This window comes from Ailuropoda melanoleuca, chromosome 10, assembly GCF_002007445.2.
Source record: "Ailuropoda melanoleuca isolate Jingjing chromosome 10, ASM200744v2, whole genome shotgun sequence".
Taxonomy (NCBI): Eukaryota; Metazoa; Chordata; class Mammalia; order Carnivora; family Ursidae; genus Ailuropoda; species Ailuropoda melanoleuca.
This window is the reverse complement of record NC_048227.1, coordinates 7,969,191-7,990,961: the sequence shown is the minus strand read 5'-3', so window position 1 is coordinate 7,990,961 and position 21,771 is coordinate 7,969,191. Positions and strand designations below refer to the sequence as shown.

General features: G+C 53.5%; 1 protein-coding gene across 6 annotated transcripts in view; it reads right to left on the bottom strand.

Annotated features, from left to right (window-relative positions):
- The window catches only part of CUX1 (cut like homeobox 1), a 358,600-nt gene that overhangs the window by 44,315 nt on the left and 292,514 nt on the right, over nt 1–21,771 (bottom strand). For 3 of the 6 annotated variants that reach the window (XM_034669958.1, XM_034669959.1, XM_034669956.1), the window contains 3 exons: nt 20,101–20,930; nt 18,033–18,198; nt 17,446–17,502 (listed from right to left, as the gene is read on the bottom strand). The exons of 2 other annotated variants lie outside the window; for them this stretch is intronic. In XM_034669958.1, the coding sequence (XP_034525849.1) occupies nt 17,446–17,502; nt 18,033–18,198; nt 20,101–20,930 (1,053 nt within the window). The remainder of the gene's footprint in view (nt 1–17,445; nt 17,503–18,032; nt 18,199–20,100; nt 20,931–21,771) is intronic. One more of the 6 variants, XM_034669957.1, reaches the window with a different exon arrangement.

Genomic DNA, 21,771 nt, shown 5'->3' with positions numbered 1-21,771 from the left:
AGCACCCCAGCTCCAGCGCCTGGACCAGCACTGCAGCAGCAAAGTCAGTAACCGAAGCGAAGCCAGAAACAAGCTCCAGAGCCCCTGGGCAAGGTGGCCCGGCCCCTGGGTGCAGGAAGGACACATGGTTGCCCGTCCCCAACCATCTGGACAGAACAAGAGATGTTGTCCACAAAAAAAGAAGAAATATTACCTTTCAGTAAACGGAGGTCTCCTGTCTAAAGTAATACTTTCTGAAGGAATAAGGCTTTCTTCCACACCATGTAATTAAAAATAATTTTAAAAAAGAAAAAAAGGAGGAAGGGTCCTGGGCTTGGCATTAAGATATGAACTCGGCTACCTCTACTAGCCAGCTGTGTGCACATGAACGACATTCACGACTTCTTGGAACACCCTGGTTTTCTCATCTGGAAAATGCACACAGTGTCGTAGTGAGGAATGAACCTCCCACGTGGTGCTAAGAAACGCAACCTGAATTGGATTTTTTTTTTGTTTGTTTCTAAAAGCAGTTATGAAATTGTATTGAAATGTATTTGTTTAGGGGGCGCCTGGGTGGCTCAGTTGGTTAAGCATCTGCCTTCGGCTCAGGTCATGCACGATCTCAGGGGCCTGGGATCAAGCCCCATGGCAGGCTCCCCTCTCAGTGGGGAGGGAGTGGGCTTCTCTCTCTCCCTCTGTCCCTCCGCTCCCTGCCCCCCGCCCTGTGCTTGCTCTCTCTCAAATAAATAAATAAATAATGTATTTGTTTATACGAAGGTCTCCAATGTTCCATGAAGGTCCCCTAATTTCCTCGTGATTTACTGCTGTTTCTTCCACATTCCTGGCACGGTACTGATGAGATGACATTCTGGTGAAAGTAAGACTATAGGGACATAAAGCAGATCTGTGATTGCTGGGGGTCGGGGGTAGGGCTAGACTACTAAGGGGCACAAGGGAATTCTGGGCAGGGGGCGGATGATCGAATGAGTCTGTGTCTTGATTGCCAGAACTCACAGAACACTTCCACGAGCGAAGAGTGAATTTTGCTGAATGTAAATTATACTTCAGCACCAATTTATTCAGGAAAAGTGCTGCGAAAGAATGAAGAGACGTTACTCTGTTCATTCTTTCACTCATTCCATAATCTGCTGAGTCAGGCCACTGGCAATATGGTGGTCGCCTGGTCAGAGGCGGCCCTGCCCCCTTTGGGGCTCACATCTAGTGAGGAGACGGCCATTTACCAGAAGTCCCTAAGGGGCAGTGAAGGTTCTGATGAGGGATGGGGGCCAGGCAGTGGGGACACGGATGTGGTCTGAGGATGAGAGAGGCCCCCTGGGAGAGCGACTGTTCTGGCAAAAACAGGATTTTAGCCAGGTGAGTCGGGAGAGGCAGGAGTGGGAAGGAAGGGAGGTAGATTGCTCCAGACCTCTGGTGGGCTGAGGGAGGAATGGAATGTAGGGTAGCAAGAATATGGGACAAAGACAGGCCCCCCAGGGCAGGGCTGGGTGGGGCCGGGGCTTTGAATGGGCTAAAATGTCTGCTTTCCGGCATGCGCACTCGGGAGCCAGGTTTAGAAGATGACCTACCCTTCACCCCAGCAATGCTTCTCTTCTTGGGGACGCCAAGCGGCCACTAGAGTGTGTATTGAGGCCTTGTCTGGAAGAGCAAAAGACTGGAGACAGTGTCCATCACCAGGAGACCAGGTCTCCCCATTGCGGCGTGTTCGTACAACGTACTGTGGGCTCTAAACAGTGGGGAAGACGTCAGGGCTGGGGCCATGTGTACCAGCACCCAGAGCATATTGGGGGAGGCCACGAAGCAAGGGACAGACTAACACAGAGCCTGTACATACTTGATGTTTTCCGTGGCTATACGGATAGGATACGTAGAGGCGAGGATTTAAAGTCATGCCCAGGAATGATAAACACCAAGTTCACAAGAGAGAGCAGTCGCCTTCAAGGAGGAATGGGACCCGGGAGAGGGGCGCGACTCTGTCTCTGATGTTTTGTTCTTTTACGAATACAGGATTGCACCGTGACCAAATGTTCAGGGTAAAGTTGGGTGTTGGCACATGGGTATTCACTGCGTTCTGCAATTTTAAACATCAAAAAAAAAAAAGTAAGAAACCGAGTAAGTTCCCTGTTGCTTCAGCGGAGAGAATGAACTTGCCAACACACGGAGCCTGGGGCCAGGAGGTCTTGTGGTCCAGGGACAGTGGGTGGTGGCCTGTAAGGGGGCAGAAGGTAGAGCTGGGAGAAATATCTAGGTTCAAGACAGATGGAGGGGATACCTTCAACAGGCCTTGGGGGCTGGGTGAATGTGGGGAGACGGCCGAGGAAGAGGGAAGAAGCAGGGTCCTTCACATGGCAGGGCCTGGGTACCTGTACACGTTGGAGTGCTATTCAGAGAGGGGGACAGTAGGAGTATCTGGGGGGGGGGTGGGATGGGAGAGACCATATTATGAAGACTTATTTTGGGGCACCTGGGTGGCTCAGTCCGTTAAGTGTGCAACTCTTGGTTTTGGCTCAGGTCATGATCTCGGGGTCATGAGATCCACCCCACGTCAGGCTCCACGTTCAGTGCGGAGTCTGCTTCTCCCTCTCCCTCTGCTCCTTCCCCAGCTCGTGCTCTCTCTCTCTCAAATAAAGGAATAAAATCTTAAAAAAAAAGCGCCTTATTTTATCATCATTCACAACAGCAGCTCCTACGTAAGCTAACATCACTTCTTGCGCACTCCCTGCGTGCCAGGCACTGGGCTAAGACTCACGCGAATGACCAACTGCACTCCTCACGAGGACCTCAGAGGGTCAGGCAGGTATGTCCATCTCCCTCCTTTGACAGACTCAAGATGTCCTGTCCAGTGACACAGTCAGGAACCGGTCCCATGTTCTGTATTCCAAACAGCCCCCCTGCACAGTAGGGCTCCCACCTGCGTGTCCATTCGTGGCAGCCCAACGGGGCCTGCCTTGCAGCACTGCTCTACAATCCCTATGTCAACAGGCATGAATCTCAAAAACAGGATGGCCAGCACCCAAAAGCCAACCCACTACTGGGATTAGGGAAGGGAACCAGAATGCACTTAGTACCCAGTGCAAATGGGGCAGCGAATGGAGGGTGTTTACACACTGCTGCATCCAACTCCTAATGGCCCTGCGGCGGGAATATAAACCCCGCACTCCAGGCGGGGAAACGGAGGCTCAGGCAGGCAACGTGACTTGTCCAGGTCACAAGGGTGGAGAAGGATCTGAACGGGACCAAGTGGAAAGTCTCCGTGTTTCCATCCACCCTTTGTCTGGCAGTCACTGGAGTATCCGTGTGCCTGCCCTTCACTCATTCATTCATTTGCTTGCTCGCTCGCGTATTCTGAAAGCGCCTACTCTGTGTTGTGCACTCCGCTGGGCACTGGGTATAAGAGAAACCAGGCACCCACCTCGCCTTCACGGCGCCCGCGGACAGCAGGGCTGGGCCAACTGAAAAAGGGCAATTTGCATATTGGAAAAGCCCGGCCACCTAGCTCATCTATCCAATGTCGACAGCAATAGTAAGGTGTTACATTAAGAAGGGATCCATGTGGATTACATTTTTTTTTTTTTTTTTTTTGGCAAAGCTTCGAATCATGCACTGGAGTCGCTTGGTTAGCAAGATACCGAGAGCACAGGCAGTGACTCGAGGCCCTCTGAAATGCACGAGGCGTCCAGGAACTATAAAAGGATTATGAAAAATATTATATTCCAAAAACAGCAGGCAAACAACAGCTGCCTTAAGTTTTCAATAGAAGCCGGCTGAAAACGCTCACCCGCCATAATTTCCAGAGATAAATCTCCCTGCAGTTTATCCGATCCACTGTTGAAATTTCCATACCCGGCCCTCTATCTGCAGTAATAATAACCCAAATTCCATTTAGTGTTCATTTGAGCAGTCAGGATAAAGTCATTTCTTATTATCTCCCCACTGTGTAAAAAACAGCTTGAAGGTAGGAAGTCAGCAAGCATTTTCACCAAAAAGTAATTATTGTAAGTGACATTTTTACTGCTGGCGTGCCATAAGGCGAACTGTGCATTCAGAAGGACAAGTTGCTGAAACAAAATGACAGGGTACTCTGTGACATTCTGACAAGAACCCAAACATTATTTAACTGGTGGCTGGTCTGATGCACCACTTTTCATTATGTCCATAGTTTAGGCTTTGAGCCCCTGCCAAGCCAGGAAATTCCAAGTGACTATAAAGACAGACAAGTATGGGGAGATGGGAGAGGGGAGGGAGAAGACGGGGGGTGGGGGGTTGCCGAACAGAGCTGGGGAGCAGCATGGCCGGGGCCCAGCATGTGGAAATGGGAGCAAGGGAGGAAATAAAGGAGATGAGGAAAAGGGGGTGCAGTGGGGAGAGGCAGAGTGGAAGACGGAGCCAGAGTGGGGGGGATGGCAGGCTCGCCAGCTGCAGCTGCACAGTGGGGCCGGGGTGTGCAAAAGATCCTGGGGTGCCCGGTGCTGGCATCCTGGGTCCAGCGGGAGCCCTGATAGCCTGGAAAGACCCTGCCCTGCTCGAGGCCTTCCTAGCGGACGGGGCTGACAGCTTCAAAGACCACCCCAGGGTAACCAGCAGTCTGCAGTGTTTCTCCGTGGAGTTCAGATGTGGGTTCTAAACCTAAGCCGACACTCGGGACTCGCTTGTCTTCTTCTAAAAACCACCCCCCCCAACCTGAGCCCCTCTACCTCAAAGGTGCACGGCGACACTCATTTGCCCTCCCGCGTTTCCGTCAAATCAACCAGGCCTGCCCCACATGGTGAGGTGAGACTCCTTTACCAATAGTCCCTGTGCCAAACCCAGCCCCAGCGGCGGTGGCCGTGTAGGCAGGCTCCTCAGTCCTGAATCCCGCCTCCGGGTCTGACAGCAGACACTCGCGGCCCCTTAGGGCCACGACTGACTTCTCCAGGCCAATAGAAAACGTGGAATTTTTTGTTTTTGAGTATGAGCAGCCTTTTGATGGATTAGCATGGGCTTGAAACAAAATACACAGACACTTCAGCAGACGTCAGAGCTTCCTACACCCCTGCATGTTTTCTACCGAGAAAGGAACAGAAGGAACCTAGTAACACACTGAGGTGTGTCCACGCTACAAAACAGCCTTCTTCCTGAGGGCCAAGGCCTGCGTCTGATAACACAGGGGAGTAAGGGAAGGGGCCTCACCAGGTCCCATTCCCAAGGGTCCCCAGTGGTTTCCCCCCACCTGCAGGAAAGGTCCATTCCCAAACAGGCGGGGCCATCAAGCATTAGCACACACCGTCCCCACACCCAGGCCTTGCCTGCCCCCTCCTCGGGGTGGCAACACTCTTTCTGGCCCTGAGCCAGCCTGAAATCACTGAAAATCTCAGCAAACCTACCAAATCCCTTGTTTTTTTTTCCCAATGGCAGAAAGGAGTAACCTGCACAAGTTGCGGGGCAGGAAGAGCTGGGGAGGGGCCCGACGGGCTGGGTGGGACCCCCGCTGTCCCGGGAAGGGAAAACGTCTCTGTCGGTCTTAGTTTCTTCTGGAACACGGACCATCAGTGCTTGCTCTTCCATACACCTGGCCCCCTGCCAGCACAGAAGGCAGGCAGATGAGACGAGAGCTCTGGCGCACGGTAGGTACTGGGCTGTGCGTGTGCGTGAGCAAAACAGTTTTGAAAGCCTATCCAAGGAAACTCATATAGTGACGTAAAAGCCGAAATACTTTACTTATTAACAAAGAAAAAAACCCACAAAAGTAAAGTTGTTATTTAACTTGGGCCACGTATAGCTTACTTCCCCAAACTTGACCTCTAAACCACTTGAAGAGAGGGCCTGTGTCTTTCATTCAACGAGGGGGGCCCTCTAAGTGCCAGGCAGGGTGCTAGGAGATGGGGCACAGTGGGGAGCCGAGCAGACTCATGAAGCAAGTCACAGTCACAAAGACCCTGAGATGAGGGCAGGGCTGGGAGCGAGTGAGGAAGAGATGGGGGCTGGGTCACATGCTAAGAAGGTGGGGCCCTAGGGAAGGGGCCTCAGCGGGGGAGTGCCCCAGCCGGATGTGCCATCTGGAAAGAAGGCTCTGAGGCGTGTGTCAGGGTGGGGACCGTGGGCATGGGAAGAAAAAAAATCTGAGAGACACTTAGGAAATAGAAACTGTGTGTGTGCATACGTGTGTGCGTGGACACGAGCGTGTCTGGGAGGGTGCGTAAGAGGGAGAGAAGGACAGAGACGGGCTGCCAGACTTGGGCTTAGATGACGGCGGCAGGGGGAGCGGGGTGCTGTTCACTGAAGGGAGCAGGTCTGGGGAGACAAGGCTGAGTCCAATGTCAGGTGCATTTCACCGGAGCGGGCGTTGAGTTCTTGGGTCTGGCGGTGGCGGGTGGCCTGCGGTGGGAGGGAGGAGGAGGCAGGAGGCAGGACCGTCCTCGGCTGGGCCCCTCAGCGCGGCGCACAGCACGGGGGTGCAAGGAATGCTGTCTCTTGTCACCCAGAGATCTACGGATGCTCGGTTCCTCCCATCAGACACCATCTTGTGCAACCTGGCGCTTCCCTCACTCTCGAGATGGTTTTTCACTCTCTTTTCTCCCCAAACTGGGAAAGCACATGGGGGAGAGACGTTCCCTGAAATCCTGGGCTGACCCAGGCGGCGCCGTCCTGCGGCTGTGGCTGAGCTGGGGTGGGCTCGGCGGAATATTCGGGCTGTCTGTCTGCCCTCTCTCAGGGATCCTCGTATTTCTGGTGTATGTTTTATAAGCTCTGAAGGGAACATGCACATCAAAGGCAGAGTTTGGGAATTCAACGTTCATTTAATTCAGTTCAAAATTAAAAACGCTCCTTAAATTACAATTCATCTTTTGTAGTGAACTCAGCCTGGCAGAGCTGCAGAAGCAGCACTGGGCGACACACTTGGCCCGGCTTCAGGAGCTCGGTGCTCACCCGGTTTCCAGCTTTTCTGCAGATCCATACTGATTTAGAAATAATGCTTTCAAATTACCTTCAATAACCTTATTACCGAACCAGCTGTGTGTATGAACACTTATCAATGCGTCCCTGTGCATTAAGAGAAAATGTATGTCATACAAACAGTCTAAATATATATTACAGAGATGGGAAAAAACAAACCCTCTAGTTAAATTGCTTTGCTGTAATCAAAGATTAATCACTGTGTGAGCGTGTGTGAGCGTGTGCGCCCGCACGCCTGTGTCCTCTCTTTCTCTCCAGGGTTCCTCTCTGGCTTCGGGCAAACCTGCCCGGCCTTCACCGACAGCCACGTTCCCCGGCGCACAGGTCACACACGTTGCTCTGAGAGTGGAATTAATTTTCCCCGATTTCTAAGAGTTGAAGGAGCGAAGAGGTGGTTTTGAATAGGGTTTTATTCCTAAGCCTTCTGGGCCTGCAGCTCAGAAACTCTCCTTTCCCCAGGCACCCTGGGGGACCGCGGGCTTCGGACTGTCCATCTGAGCTGAGGCTCTAGCATCCGCCCCAGGAGCAGCCCGTCCCCTCTCAATAACACCGCCAGGCCGCCTGGCGTGTGGGCAATGATGTTTGGGCTGTGATGGAATGTTCCTTAGAGGATCCAGGGCTGATGGCAGCTGCCGAATGTGCCGGTGTGGCGGGATCCGACCCGGCTTTCCATCAGGACGCGGGTGGGTGAGCTGACCCGGCCGTCCACGGGCACCGGGTCCTGCGGGGCAGAACCAATAACGTCTCTGCCATCCACGACGGAACTCGGAAAGCTATTAAGGTGCGTTATTTTACACATCCTCCTAATCTCTCCATACTGCTTTACTTAATTTGTGATGAAATTGTTGAGAAAGGGTACTTAATGTAGGGCAGTCAGTAAAAGTAATTTATCATCTTCCCGCTTCAGTGCTCACGTTATCAGCGAACTCATTTTCTGCATTCATCATGCAATCAGCCTATTATTTGCATATTAATCAGGCAGTGGACCATGAAAGAACTGTATCCCAGCCAAACGCGGCACTATCTCAGGAGAAACACTCCGTAATTATCATACATCAGTGTTATGATGTGGTAATTGATTATAACATCTTTCTGCTGCCCCTGGGGAGCCCCTCTGCTCACCCGGCTCCAGGCACTCTGGACGGATTGTTCTTTTCCTCCCCAAAACACAGGAACCTCGGCTGTTCTCTCCGACTGCTATTTCGGTGGAGTATTGATTCTCTCTTCTGATTTCAGGAGGTGGTTCAACCACGTGGAACAAAGCTGACTGTGAAGCTCGGGGCCAAGCAGGTCTGGCCAGGAGGAAGGCACGGCCCTCCGGACTCCGCATCCTCTCTCACTCTCCCCCCTCAGCTTTTGGCTTCGGAGGTGCTGCTAACAGCTTCCAAGAAAGTTTCCTTATCAGACAAAATGCTGCAATTTCAGTCCCTCCTTGTCGCAAAGTTGGTACAAAGGCAGTTTGGGTGCTTTATTTAGGTGCCAAATGACAGACTAATTTTGGTCCTCTTGTAAAGGACAAATCCAACATCTGCCAATTCAGACTCGGGCTATATTTAGGGAATCCACTTCCAAAAGGAAGAACAAAACACAAAATCAAGTTGAGGCCGGTGATGGAGTCTCCTGGCTTGCTCTCTGAGATGCCCTCCTCGCTCCTTGTGAGGACCCTGAGTGTGGCCCGAGGGCCAAAGTGCACGGGGCTAGGGGGCTGGGGGACCGGGTGGGCTCAGGTCCGCCGGCATGGAGGACATAACAGCTGAAGGGCAGGGCTGGTCCTTCAGTAAGGGAGTGGGCCCTGGGCTACCGTGTATATTTTCCTTGGATGTAGATGGGAAGGGTTTCAAAGCGGTGTGGACCCGTCTCATGGGCTGGATGGATTACATATATTCCATCACAAAACTTCATAAGAATTGGGTGGGACTTTGCCACTGACTTGTCTCTGGCTTCTCTCCTCTTCTCCTAATGGAGGTATTTAATTTTCTACTGTCTTTTGTCTCAGATCTGCTTTTTTGTATTTGTTCAAATGTGTAATTTGAGCCCAGTTTTGTTCCTTGGTTTGAAATGTGGCCTTGACTTCTCCCTGAGCGTAGTTCCAAGGACCAACCCTTCCCCCGTGGTGGGGGGAACCAAGGCCTCAGGGGTGAGCGACAGCTTGCCTGCACCCAGCTCCACGCATAGCTGAGGGCTACTGGTCTCAGGACCATCTTGCCTTTTCCATCTTCTTGCCTGGGGCCACATCACCTCTCATCTCTGGGCCTTGGTCTTCTCCGTCCGTCAGATGGCGAAAATCGTTTCCACTTACTGATTAAGGATTAAGGGTGTTAGCACTGTGCCCAGCATACGAGAGACACAAATACGTGAGTTTCCTCGTTTTATTCCTACCACCTTTTAAAAACCACTTGAGGATTCTTAGGCATTTAAGCTTTCTTCCGCCTTCCCTAGAACCAAACCACTGAAAACCCAAGTCCTCATTTGCTCCTATGACCTACTTTTGCTTCTTGCACTGAATGCCCAATGTACTGTAAATTCTGTTTTCCAAAGAAAGTCTAAAGGGGAGAGAAGGCAGATGAACGTGTCCACAGGCCCGTGACCAGGGCCTGCAAGGGCCTTCTCCAAACGGGGAGTTGGGGTGTGCCAGCATGGAGGGGGATGGTCTTGTCGCTCACCTGTGCTGATGGTCACCCCTATATCCAGACAAGATGGCCAGGTTCCATAACGGTTTGCCCCAGGTGGCATGAGCGATAACCCACAGTCTTGTTCTGGAAGCTCAGGATTTGGGGTCGACTTTACAGAGTGGTAGATGGACAGGCAATTTCCAAAGATGGATGGGATTTCAGAGAAGCCGCAATCTGGAGAGCTGCGTGCAGGCCATCCTTCGGCAGACCCTTGGTGCCGGATGCCACTCAGCAACGTTTGTGCTCGACAAGCTCCGCCCAAGGAGTGAGTGGCTGGACTTTTTTAAAGCCAGAGGCCTGACATTTGGGGTGCACATGCGTATGACCCTGCAGCTCTCCATGCCCACACGAGGCAGCACAGAACCATAGTGGTGGTGGTGGTGGCAGAAGTAAAGGTGCAAAAAGTGTTTCCTTTGTGCCAGCCCGTTCCGGAGGCTTTCTGGGACATGAAGTCGTTTAAGCTTATTTATTTACTTAAAAAAAGATTTTATTTATTGGAGAGAGAGAAGGAGAGTGCACGCCAGCAGCGGGGAGGGGCAGAGGGAGAGCGAGAAGCAAGCTTCCTGCTGAGCAGGGAGCCCAATGTGGGGCTTGATCCCAGGACCCTGAGATCATGACGGAAGCCAAAGGCAGACGCTTAATGACTGAGCCACCCAGGCACCCTAGGCTATAAATACTTTACATCTCTCTCACTGTGATTGGTTAAATGAAATACTGTATATATCCATATACAGGATCCCTATGGTGTAAAAAGAGGAGGAGGAAATGCTTCGTGTACTGGTCTGCTAGTTGAGAAGAGGAAGGCACAGCACCTTGAGGCCTGCATGGTCCCTTCTGTGCAGAACAATATCTAGATGTAGAGACCGGCCACAGGAAACGGAACAGGATCGTCTCTGGGGACGGCGGTTGGGGGGCTAGGGGGTTAGGGAGGGCGGGTGACTTATTTTTTAAAAAGGCATAAGCCCTTCGACATCTTGCCTTTTATAATCATGGTGCACTTCATTTATTCAAGAAAACCCCACAAATCAGTTTTTTAAAAAGTCAAATAAATCTCTTTCTCTGAGTTACTGTAATTCTCTCTCTCTTTATTTTTTGGTAAAGCATAGTGGCAAATCCCACTTTATGCTGGAGCAGCCTTTCCCGGGGAATGGTGAGGCCGACATCTCCTGCCTGAGAGCAAACCCCGAGCGGGCTGCCCAGGGAGGCACACAGGAGGCCTGCAGGTGTAGCGTGCTCCAGGGCAGGGCAGCCAGGCTAGGTCTCCAGTCTCCCCTGCCCTCCTGTGTTAATGCTGCAGTGGGGCTGCTTCAGGGTCACGTGGCCCGTCCCCCGCGATGAATCCCACATCATTCCCAAGTGGCTACGAGAGCTGAAAAGCAGCATGGGTACAAGCACAAGGGGGAGGTGATCCCGACAAGTCACATTTCGGGGAATTTGTGAGAGGGCCACCCTCCTGTCCTGCGGCGTGCAGGCTGGGAGGGGGCCCCCCTCTGAGGCCCCTTGTGGGCTTGCTGTGCCCCAGCCTGTGTCTCGTCACTCTTGAAGGCTTAGCTGTAGTACAACCAGCCCCTTTCCACCCGAGCTCCGCCGAGATAAGGCTGACAATTTTTGAAAGACATTAATTAGAAGGAAACTCACAGAGCACAGTTTCCTAGACCATCTTGGCAGGCACGGGGAGACACCTCGCTCTTGGCAGAGCGAGTTATGGCACTGCACCCAAGGCGAGCAAGGAACTTTCTAGGCCCTAGTGGGAGTTCCCTGAGTCCCGCCTCGGCTGGGGCTCTCAGGCCTGGCTGGCTCTGATGCACAGCCCCTCAAGCTCACCTCTCTAGAGAAAGAGCCCCCGGCGGGGAGAAGCACTTTGGGATGAGAGGCTGCAGGCCAGCTCTCAGGCCCAACACCACCAGGGGCCAGGTCGCCAAGGTCACCCAGAAAGAGCAGGGCGCCTCAGTCTGTCCCACGTCTATACTTTTCTTCTTAAGGCAGCTACACACAGGAAAGACAAAATTCTCCCAGAATCCACTTTCCTCCTGTTACTTTATTATTATTATTCTTGTTTTTAAAAATATTTTATTTTTAAGTCATCTCTACACCAAACGTGGGGGTCGAACCCATAGCCCTGAGATTGAGAGTCATACGTTCCACCAACTGAGCCAGCCGGGTGGCCCCTGCTGTCATTTTAAAAAGAAAAAAAAAAAAAAAAGCGTTCTGGATGAGGGGCTTCTCACCTTTTTCAAAGGTTCCACACTTGCCACGTTCTTCCCTGGCTATGAACCTCGCACCTGCATAGCTCCATCTGTAATGTTCTCCTCCCCGACACCTTGGTCCTTCCCGGCCCAGCCCCGCCTTGGGGCTCCCTCGGCACTGTGGGGCCCGCACCCACACATACCCGATGACAAACAGGAAGGGAGGCTGTGCCTGAATCCAGAAACCTGTCTTTTCTGACCTTAGAGAAGACAGTTATTCCTTTATTATGGCATTCTTGATATAATAAAAACATTCTAAAGCAGGTTTCAACTGAGAGAGAAAGAAATGAATGGAGCACCCAGTTCTCCTGGCCGCCACGTCCACATGTCCTGGTGATGGGTGGGTGCACAGGGCTGAGCCCATGTCCAGTGACGAGCAGCAACTACCTGCTCAGGGAGGGGCACTTTCCAGTGGCCTTCCAGAATTCTCTCTTGTCTCTCTGTTGTCTGTGGCTGTGTATAAATCAGTTATCTACAAATCTTTTCAGGAGTTAGAGTAATTCTTTCTGGAGAGAACCAGCATTTACTACTGCTAATGTATTCTTTTTTTTTTTTTTTTAAAGATTTTATTTATTTATGCGACAGAGATAGAGACAGCCAGCGAGAGAGGGAACACAAGCAGGGGGAATGGGAGAGGAAGAAGCAGGCTCATAGCAGAGGAGCCTGACGTGGGGCTCGATCCCGTAACGCCGGGATCCCGCCCTGAGCCGAAGGCAGACGCTTAACCGCTGTGCCACCCAGGCGCCCCTGCTAATGTATACTGATTAAAAGAGAAGAGGGGTGCCTGAGGGGCTCAGTCAGTTAAGCGTCTGCCTTTGGCTCAGGTCATGATACCGGTGTCCTGGGATCGAGCCCCACATTGGGCTCCTTGATCAGCGGGGAGCCTGCTTCTCCCTCTGCCCCTCCCCCTCCTTATGCTCTCTCTCTCAAATAAATATATAATTAAAATCTTAGAAAAAAAAGAAGAAAAGAGAAGGAAAAAAAATCAAATCAAATCTAGTCTAAGGCACTGAGTGAATGTGTTTTAGACAAGGGCCATGGAATCTCCTGGAGGGTGCAACTAGCCCCTCCTTTCCCTATTAACACGCTATCCAAATGCCTGCATGAGAATCCTACTGCTGAGTTCAAAGCCCTAAAACCCTGCACATATTTTCCTGGTCATCTCATGGGCACGACACGAGAGTCACTATGCATATTACAAAGGAATGTCAGCCAGTCCCCCACCGGGGGCTGTGGCCACGGGACTCTCCCGGTGCGCGAGGCCACGTACAGCACCCAGCCCGTGGCCATCGTGTCAGCAAGGGGGCACGTGTGAGGCCACCCACATTCAAGGCACTGCAGCAGCTGTCCCCTCGAGAGGCAGCTGATGCCCTGCTGACTGAGAACAGTGACACGAAGCCATGGAATTCTCCACGGGGGGAGAAGACTTGGAACCCACAGTTCCTGACTGACACGCTGGGAAAAAAGCTGGATGTTTTAGAATTAATCGGAGGAGGCTGGGCCATCCTTTCGCTTAGCCACTTTGCAATAGTCCATCTGAGGCCAGGCTGGAGGCTTATTAGCCGCAGTAACCAAACGCTCTCATGTTAAAAAGTGGAGCACAATAGTTGTCTGCAACGTAATGACTAACATCGTGTCCAGGAAAATGTGTCCCTCCCCCTTTTTTCCTGCCCCTTTATTTTGTCTCTTGTCTCCTTCCTTCCCTTGGGGCGAAGAGATTAATCACACCAAGGAGCTGTGAATATGAAATGAGCTTCAGGGAAGGAAAATGGAAAAAAAAAATCCAGTGGTTTACTAGACCGTACCTACCTACCGACCTATGTGCGTACCTACCTACCTAGCTATACGTACGCACACATGCAACCCCCTTCCTTGAACCTCAAGGTTTTCTTCCCCTTCAAAAAGCCTGCTGCCTGATAAGCACTGACGGCAGGCCCCACTCAGAGAAAACAAGCCTCACAGGGCCCCTCCCCTCTCCTTCCGTAAGTGCTTTCTTGGCTTCAGCACCGAGACTGCAAAGCAGTGTGAGGTCGGCTGATGCGTGATACCGGGGATGGAAGACAGACAAAAGGAAGACACAGAGGATCAATCCCCAAAGGCCTCCCGGCCAACTCCACCTTCAAATACGTTTGCCATATTCGATCAAAGACGACCCTGGATAGGACTGGCGACGCCCCTCCCCAAGACACTGGGAACTTTGAAAGAAGCCAACTCAAAAATGTTTGCAGAGGCCTAGACTGCCTGGAAATATATTAACAAGTATCTCATCTGAAGTTCTGGCCTTTAAGCTCCACCCGCTCCCTTTTGAAAGGTACTCTTATGATTGGCAAGGAAGCCCCTGCTCTCCTGACTCTTCATCAAGGCCCCCACAGCTTCTAAGAAAAAGGACAGGTCACCAGCAGAAAACGGCATCAACCCTCCTGAATGCCCAAGGCCATCGCCCCAACGCTCAGATAATCAAAGGAACATTCGGGAATGGTTCCGTTCACCAAGAGGAACTGGTGATGTGATTCAAAGTTCAGTCTCTCTCTCATTGTCAAACTCATCAGCAAGCTTGACACAGAGATCATTAAGGGAAACGGAGACCCTGAGGGGTGATAGCGCCGGGCAGAAAGAGGCAGACAGGAGTTCTTTAGCGAGGCAGACAGATCCCTGCGTCAGCAGCCTGCTGTTCAGATGAGTGAGGCCACTCCACTCCCGGGCACCTTATCGCCATGGTAACTGAGCACAGAGCCCTGCACCGGGCCCACGCGTTCTCTGCTCTGAGACCATACCTCTCTCGCTGAAGAGCTGCAGACAGAAGGCCTGTCTTCCAGAGTCCTTCCACATTTGGGACGCTACCCTCACTGCCAGGCCAGCTCAGCGGCCTGGAGGCTCACAGGCTGAGCGTTTCTTGCCAACGTTCAGGAATCAACCAAGCCATGGCTGGAATGATCTTCCTGCCGGCAGCTGGCTCTGCCATGCTGAGCCGCCCCTGGCAAGGGCCTCAAGGAGCCACCACCGAGGACAGCACCTTTCTAGGCCCGGGGAGCCTCTTGGCAGGGTTCCGTGGTAGCCATGGTGAGAACAGTGAACCAGAATCCTGGGGAAATCCTAGAACCGTGTCTTTGGGGCAGCACTGCAGAGACCCTGATTCTCTACTCTGTCGGGGAAGATTCTGGAGTCCCCCATGGGCATCTGTCCAGTGATTTACTAATACTCATCATCGTAAAATAATTGTTTTTGGAATCAAAATTCCACATACTGAAAAGCTCAGCTACTTTGATTTTTAGAAACACTCTTCAAAGGATAACACTGACAGTAAAGAAATCTCAAGGTAAACTACTACCCACAATCTTGCCACTGTGATAACTGTCCTCGTCTTGACAAGCACGTTCTAGTCTTGGCCGATCCAAAGAAACATTCTGGCTTAGCTACCATCATGATATTAAAAAATTTAGGGGCATCTGGGTGGCTTGGTCGGTTGAGTGTGTGACTCTTGGTTTCGGTTCAAGTCATAATCTTAGGGATTGAGCCCTGCATCGGGATCTGTGCTTGGTGGGGAGTCTGCTGGAGATTTTCTCTCTCTTCCTCTGCCCACCCCCCCCGACTTGCACACACATGTGCACACTCTCTAAAATAAATAAATCTTTTAAAAATTATATTTTCTAGAATATATGAAATACTTTTTCATTTTTCTCCACAATCACCATGATTATTGTTTCTACAGCTCCCCTCTTGCTGACTGACAACAAGGCATGGTGGGTGAACGGTCTGCACTCTCGTCTCCCGTCTGGCTGAGGTGACACAGGGAGAGGCCCGCCTGCCACCTCTTCACAGAAGCCACTGGAAAGTTCTTCAGTGCTCACTTTTATCCAGAGGCTCCCTGCCTCCGCCAATCTGCAGACTCGCTAAGAGTTCTATGCATCACTTTATAAAGTAATTCGATATCTCACAAATACATTTATGTCCCTCTGAGGAGCCTGGCGTGGTTTTCCTACCCTGGGAATGTGGCTATGGAAGTTCTAGCACGGTAGCAACTACCTGCCGTACAATAAAGAACAAAAGGCCGTTCTTTTCAAGGATTTGTTCACACGTGGAGAAAATTTTGGCATCGATCATAACTGACCTAGAACTGTGGGAGATTTCCTGTTTTATTCAGGAACAAGTGATTTTGAGCTAAAACACGTTGGTCACCTCCTGCCAAGTTTTAGTCCTGACTCTGGCGGGGCAGCAAATACTCTCGGAGGGCTTACTGGGAGGCCAACTCTCCGCTGGAGGAAGAGGCAAGGTGAATTCTCCATGCAAAAGTCTGCTAAGCTCGGACACCAACAACTCCATGCATCATTCTCCCTGATGCCTCTGGAAGGCGAGCCGGGGCGGGTGAGGTCTCTGGGGCTTGCTAATGCAACTGACCAACCCGGAAATGATGTGGGTAGGAAGAACCTGGGATCCCTCCGCGGGTGGACACACTGCTCCGTTTAGATGTCCAGCCACGGAGACCAAGGGTTCGGGTGCGATACAGCCTTCCGCTCCCCCCCACTTTGGTCAAAATCAAATTGGGAACAGCCCACGCGCAAGCTCCGCCCGGAACTGCGCGGCAGGAGCCCCGCTCCCGCTGCATCTGTGCGTGGGCCTGGCATCTCGCAGCGGTAGCGGCCGCTGCCGCCCAGCTGTTCCCGCGCTACACATGTTTTCCCTCGTAAAACTTGCAGCAGGCTGGCGGGCTTCACGCTCCTCACTTAGCTTTGTTTGTGTTTTCAATGAATCAATGGGATATGGAGACTAATCAACATGTTTAGAAAAATAAAGGAAAAACGAGGAGCAGCTCAAGATGCTGGCTGTTCCTGGAAGCTGGGCGAGCCAAGCTCTGCACTAGCAGGAGCGCGGGGAGGACACACGAGGCGGTTCCGGGAGCACGGTGCCGCTGCGAGGGGCCCGCAGGACAGAAACACCGCCTGGGAGACCTCCGGGCTTCAGATGCCAACAAGCAGCAGGGGAGCGTCTCGGCGGCCGGCACTCTAGGCCCCCCCGCCCCCTTCCAGGCTGGATTCGCATCCTCAGCCCCACTCTCCTGGGCATCACTGGCTCTGTATCCAGTCTCACCCCGAACGGCTCCCAGGGGTCCTCTGCCATCATCTCCCTTACACGGCCCTGCCGGCTGTTTCCTTCTTCCCCGGCCTTCTGGCTTAAAGGTGGCCCCAAGGTTTTCCAGATGGACTCAACTTCTCCCTGCCGTGACTCTGTGGGGCTAGCACCACATGCCCAATCCTGTCCCCTCCTATTCATATGGAAGGCCCCCCCACCCCCGCTACAGAATGTGTCTCTGGCTTGGACCCCAGCCCCCAGGCCTGAGCACCTAGAAGCCACAGACGATGAAAGACTTTGGCGGCGAGCAGGAAAACACTGGAGGGAACCCTCACTCAGCTGCTGACTCTCCCCGTCTCCATTAGAAACTAGGACCACGAGAACCGAGCGCGCAAACCGGACACAGTGTTTTCAGCTCCCCAGATCCAGAACCAGGGATCCTCCGAGTCTCCCGCTACAGGCCAGAGGACAGGAGAACGTACAGGGGAGAGAAATAATTTCACACACAACAACAAGAATCGGCTGCTTACCTGAGCTCACACAGCCCTGCTGCAAGGGGTCCTGTAGTGACGTCACAGAATGGAGAACTAAATAAAACAAAGGGTTACAATTAAGTGAGGAAACAAATCCCAGGTGCTTAAAGCTTCCTAATGCACCCAGCACAGTGGAGTGGGGAGAGTATAAGGGCCCTGAAGGTCTCACTCCTTACAGGGGGGCCAGGACTTGGGGTCCGTGCAGGCAGGCACAGCTCTGCCAGGAGAAAGCTGGGATGCCCGGTCAGGAGTGGATGGAAGCCGGAGCCCGTTCTTTCACCTCTATGTCTTTGGCTGATTTCCTTTCCTGATTCCCTGATTTAGCTACTTGACTTTTACTTGTATTTATGTATAAACAGCATTTTCTTAATTAGTAACTCATTTTCCGCTGCTTATAAAATTAGCGAGGCACAGTCTTCTCTCTCCTAAAAACTGAAGTCAGTCCCATGGCAACAGGTTGCGGAGGAAGGGGGCAGTTTGCGGCCTCCAGGCGCTGGGCAACCGTGGAGGGCACGGCTGGCGGCCTTCCCGCATACAACTTCCCTCCCCCCCACTGCAGGAGCCCAGGGCTGGGTGGCCCTTACCTGGCCCTTGCTGCTGCCCCTGCACCGGCAGGACACCCTGGCCCAGCTCGCCGTTGAGCCAGAGCTGCATCCGGATGAAGGGTTCGCGGCCTTTCTGGGTCAGCTTGCTCCAAGGCTTTGGCCGGGATAGCATGTCACTGACGCTGCCCTGGGACAGGCCCAGTACCTGCAGTGGCAACCAGAGACACGGCATCAGTGGCCAGGATTTAGTGTGAGGCCACAAGATGCTTCGAGATGCACACGCAGCCGTGGAGAGGCCGCGATGGATGACACCTGCTGAGCATTTTAGGGGCTGAGCACAGACCACCCCCCGCCCACTGCCTGGTGGATGGCGCCAGCCTGGGGTGGGGCAAATAGCTTTCCAAGGTCACCGGGGGGCTGCTGACGCATGGGGGAGCCGTAGTTACAGTCCTAGCTTTCTGCTCACAGGGAGAGGGGATGGGATCTCGCCCGGGGCCTCCATCCTGCCAAGGCCGCAGGGCTGTCGCCCTGACACCCCGAGGAGGAAGCACTGAAACCATCTTGCTCTTTGGGGGTGTCATGAAAGGCAGAGATGCTGGGGCCAAGGACCCCTGTAGCTACCGGAGCAGCGGATGCTGGCGGGATGCGGGAGGCCAGTTGTCCTTGTGGCGCTGGGCCAGGCTGGCCTTTAGAGAGGTTTGCTCTCTCTGACCACATCCTGCTCGGCAGTGGGGGCCCAGAGGTGAGCCGGTGGCGATGGGGGCGCCAGCCAGGGAGTGAGACTCACTGCAGACAGCCCGCAAGTTGCACGTACATGCCCGAGTTTTCTGAATGCTCACATATGGCCATACATATGTATGGGCACAAACACCCCCCACAGGACACAGATGCAGCCCAGAGATATTTAGGGGCTGCATTCGATCACTCTTTTGAAAAGTTCTCAAGTTCCAGAATAAACTGCACTCACGGGCCAAACAAGTTCAACGCTATTAAGTCTCTGCTAAATTTAAGGCATGAGCACAAATGTCTATTTAAATGTTCTCAAATGATATTTTTACAACACTGAACTAGAAATTTCAAGGGACTTTAAAATTCTCGTCCTCACTTCTCTCCACCCCATCACCTTTTGCAAAATCAGGACAAAGAGATCACAATGAGATATTGTAAGGATCCGAGGCATGGCGCGTTGCAAACACTGAATGCAAGGCAGGACAGTGTGGGGCTGGAGGGGATGCAGGGAACGGGGGGAGGGAGACCCCACGTGGGGCCCCTTGGAGGCCACTGCCGACCCCGCCACGTGCCCCTCAGGGAGGCTGCCTTTTAGGGGACTGGAGTACTGCTCATGATGCCCAGGAATTACTGACTCTGAAACGATATTGGGGTATTTTGTTTATCTTCTATTTTACGGCCCTGGTACATCCCCATTATCCAGGATCTCATACCGGGAAGTGCCAAGAACAGAAAGGGTCTGGGGGCTGACTCACAAACCACTGTACTTTCAGGAGCTGGGGAGGGAAGACGTGGAAATGGGGGCTTTCAGAGCCAGCGGTGGGCATGGCCCGGGCCGCCTGAGCTATGGATTCTGGGCAGCGCTCTTCACCAATCTGGCTGAATGGGGCCCAAGCACCTTCTGAGTTATGAGGAAGGTACGATTATGCCTGTCGTGTGGCACGAGCTTTTCCCATCCCATGCCTCTTGCTTCTCTGCACAGTGGTGGTCTCCCTATGGGATCAGCTCTTTTTTGGCCAAAAAAAAGCTGTGGGGGTGCGTCGGCCACACTTGGCAGAGAGGTGGGACTTGAACTCAGCCACCGGCCGGCTGGGGGCATGGAACTGACATCCCTGAACCTCGCTGTCCTTATCTGTCAAATGGTGACTTCAGTGCCCCCTCATAGTGTCACCGGGAGTTGAAAGGCACATGGTGGGTAGTGGGGCCCAACCCAGAATCTCGCCCCAGATAGGGACGCAGCAGATGGAACATTCACTGGCCAGCCTCTCCAGAAGTTTGGGGGTGGACGACACTTTCTGCTCTGTGGCTCACTAAAGGGGCGATGGCCACATCCTCCAGGGAGATGGGAGAAGACAGGGCCCTGAATCCAACCCCTTACCTTCTCCCCAAAGATCCTTTGACAGATGCCATTCTTGGCCAACTTCTCTTTCACCTGCCGGGTGAGCTCGATGGTGTCCACTTCCTGGTACATGTAGATCTCGTATTGCTCTGGGGTCAGCGGAGGGACCGAGGGCTTGGTGGGCTTGGACAGGGGCACAATCGGGGAGGAGGGCAGGGGGCTGTTCTGGGGCGTCTCGCTGCGGCTGGCTCCGGTCAGGCTCAGCTCCGAGCTCTGGGAGTACGGCGACTCGGCGCTGGGCCACTCCTTCCAGTACTCTGACGACGAGGGTCCCTGGAGCTGGCTGCGCTCGGCCCGCGGCTGGCTGCTGCCACCTTTCTCCTTGGCGCTGCTGGCTTCTTCCGCCTTGGTGTCCTCGGGGGGCATGGCGCTCTTCCTCTCCGGCTGGACGGTGCTCCACCAGTGGTCCTTCCACACACCGCTGCGGCCCAGCTCGCTCTTCACGTGTCTCAGGACCCCCTGTGCAGACTCGGCCGCTCCCTGGAGGTCCAGCCCGGGCGCGTCCTGGGACTCCTTTTTGAGGGCCGGGGGGTTGGGCAGAGTGGAGGCGCTGGCATCAGGGGCGGAGGGGGGCTTCTTCAAGGAGAGGGCGAGCGGAGGGTAGCTGGACACAGACGACATGGGCGAGGAGGGTATCAACTTGGGGGTCAGGATGGCGATGTCAGCCTGGGACAGTGGCGCGGGCTTTAAGGCGGGGTCGAGGGCGGCCTGCTGGGCCTCCATTTCGCGGCGGGCCTGCTGCAGGATGGAGCGGATAGCGTCGTCGGAGCTCCCACTGCTGGACGTGGACGAAGGCTGGGCCGGCTCTGCTGCACGGGGCAAACACAGACGTGAGATGGTGGTGGGTCCCCCCACTTCGGCTGGAACATGCCACTTTCCCTCCGCTTCCTTCTAACCTGGCCTCCCACAAAATGCGGATTCTCGGGGAGAACCAAGCTGCTCTACTCTGCCAACGTTTCCTCCGTCGGTGGACCCCGCATGCATCCTGTCTGGGCAGGGACAGACGGACTAACGCCACCGCTCAGAGATCCGCTGGCCCTTACTTCACACCATATGAAAGCGTTCCTTATCTCCGAGTGTGGGGGAGGGGGAAGTGGGCAAACACTCAGGGACGTGCCACCATCCCTGAGGATTTCTGAACAACGTTCTCGTGTGCTAAATTCCAAAACTGTAGTGGTTTTGTCAACCTTCAGAAACATCATTTCTGTGAGCGGTTGCAGCGTGAGACTGGAGTCTCCAGGGATACACGGCCGTGTTTGGGCTGGCTCACGTTTACTTCCCCCTGCGCAGGCGACTGGGGTGTGGCGAGCCACAGTGAGCCCCACGATGGGGGGCAGGGGCTAGGCCCTGGCCCGGGAACCCAGGGCTGCCACCTTGGGGGAGTCGCAGAGGGCACGGCTAGGCCTCAGGATTTCCTTCTGTGAGCGTGGGACAGCTGATGGGCTAGATCGAGGACTCTAAATGAGGGCTGTGCCCCAGAAGCACCTGCTGGGCTTGTTAAAATGCGCCTGCCCAGGCCCCAGCTGCGGAGTAGCAGGTGTGGGGCTGGACCAGCCCCGCATCTTTGACCAACTCCCGGGTGACCATGGGGCAAGGCCCTGGCTGAGGAGCGCTGGGCTGAAGGCCCCTATAGGCGGCTTCAGCTCTTAG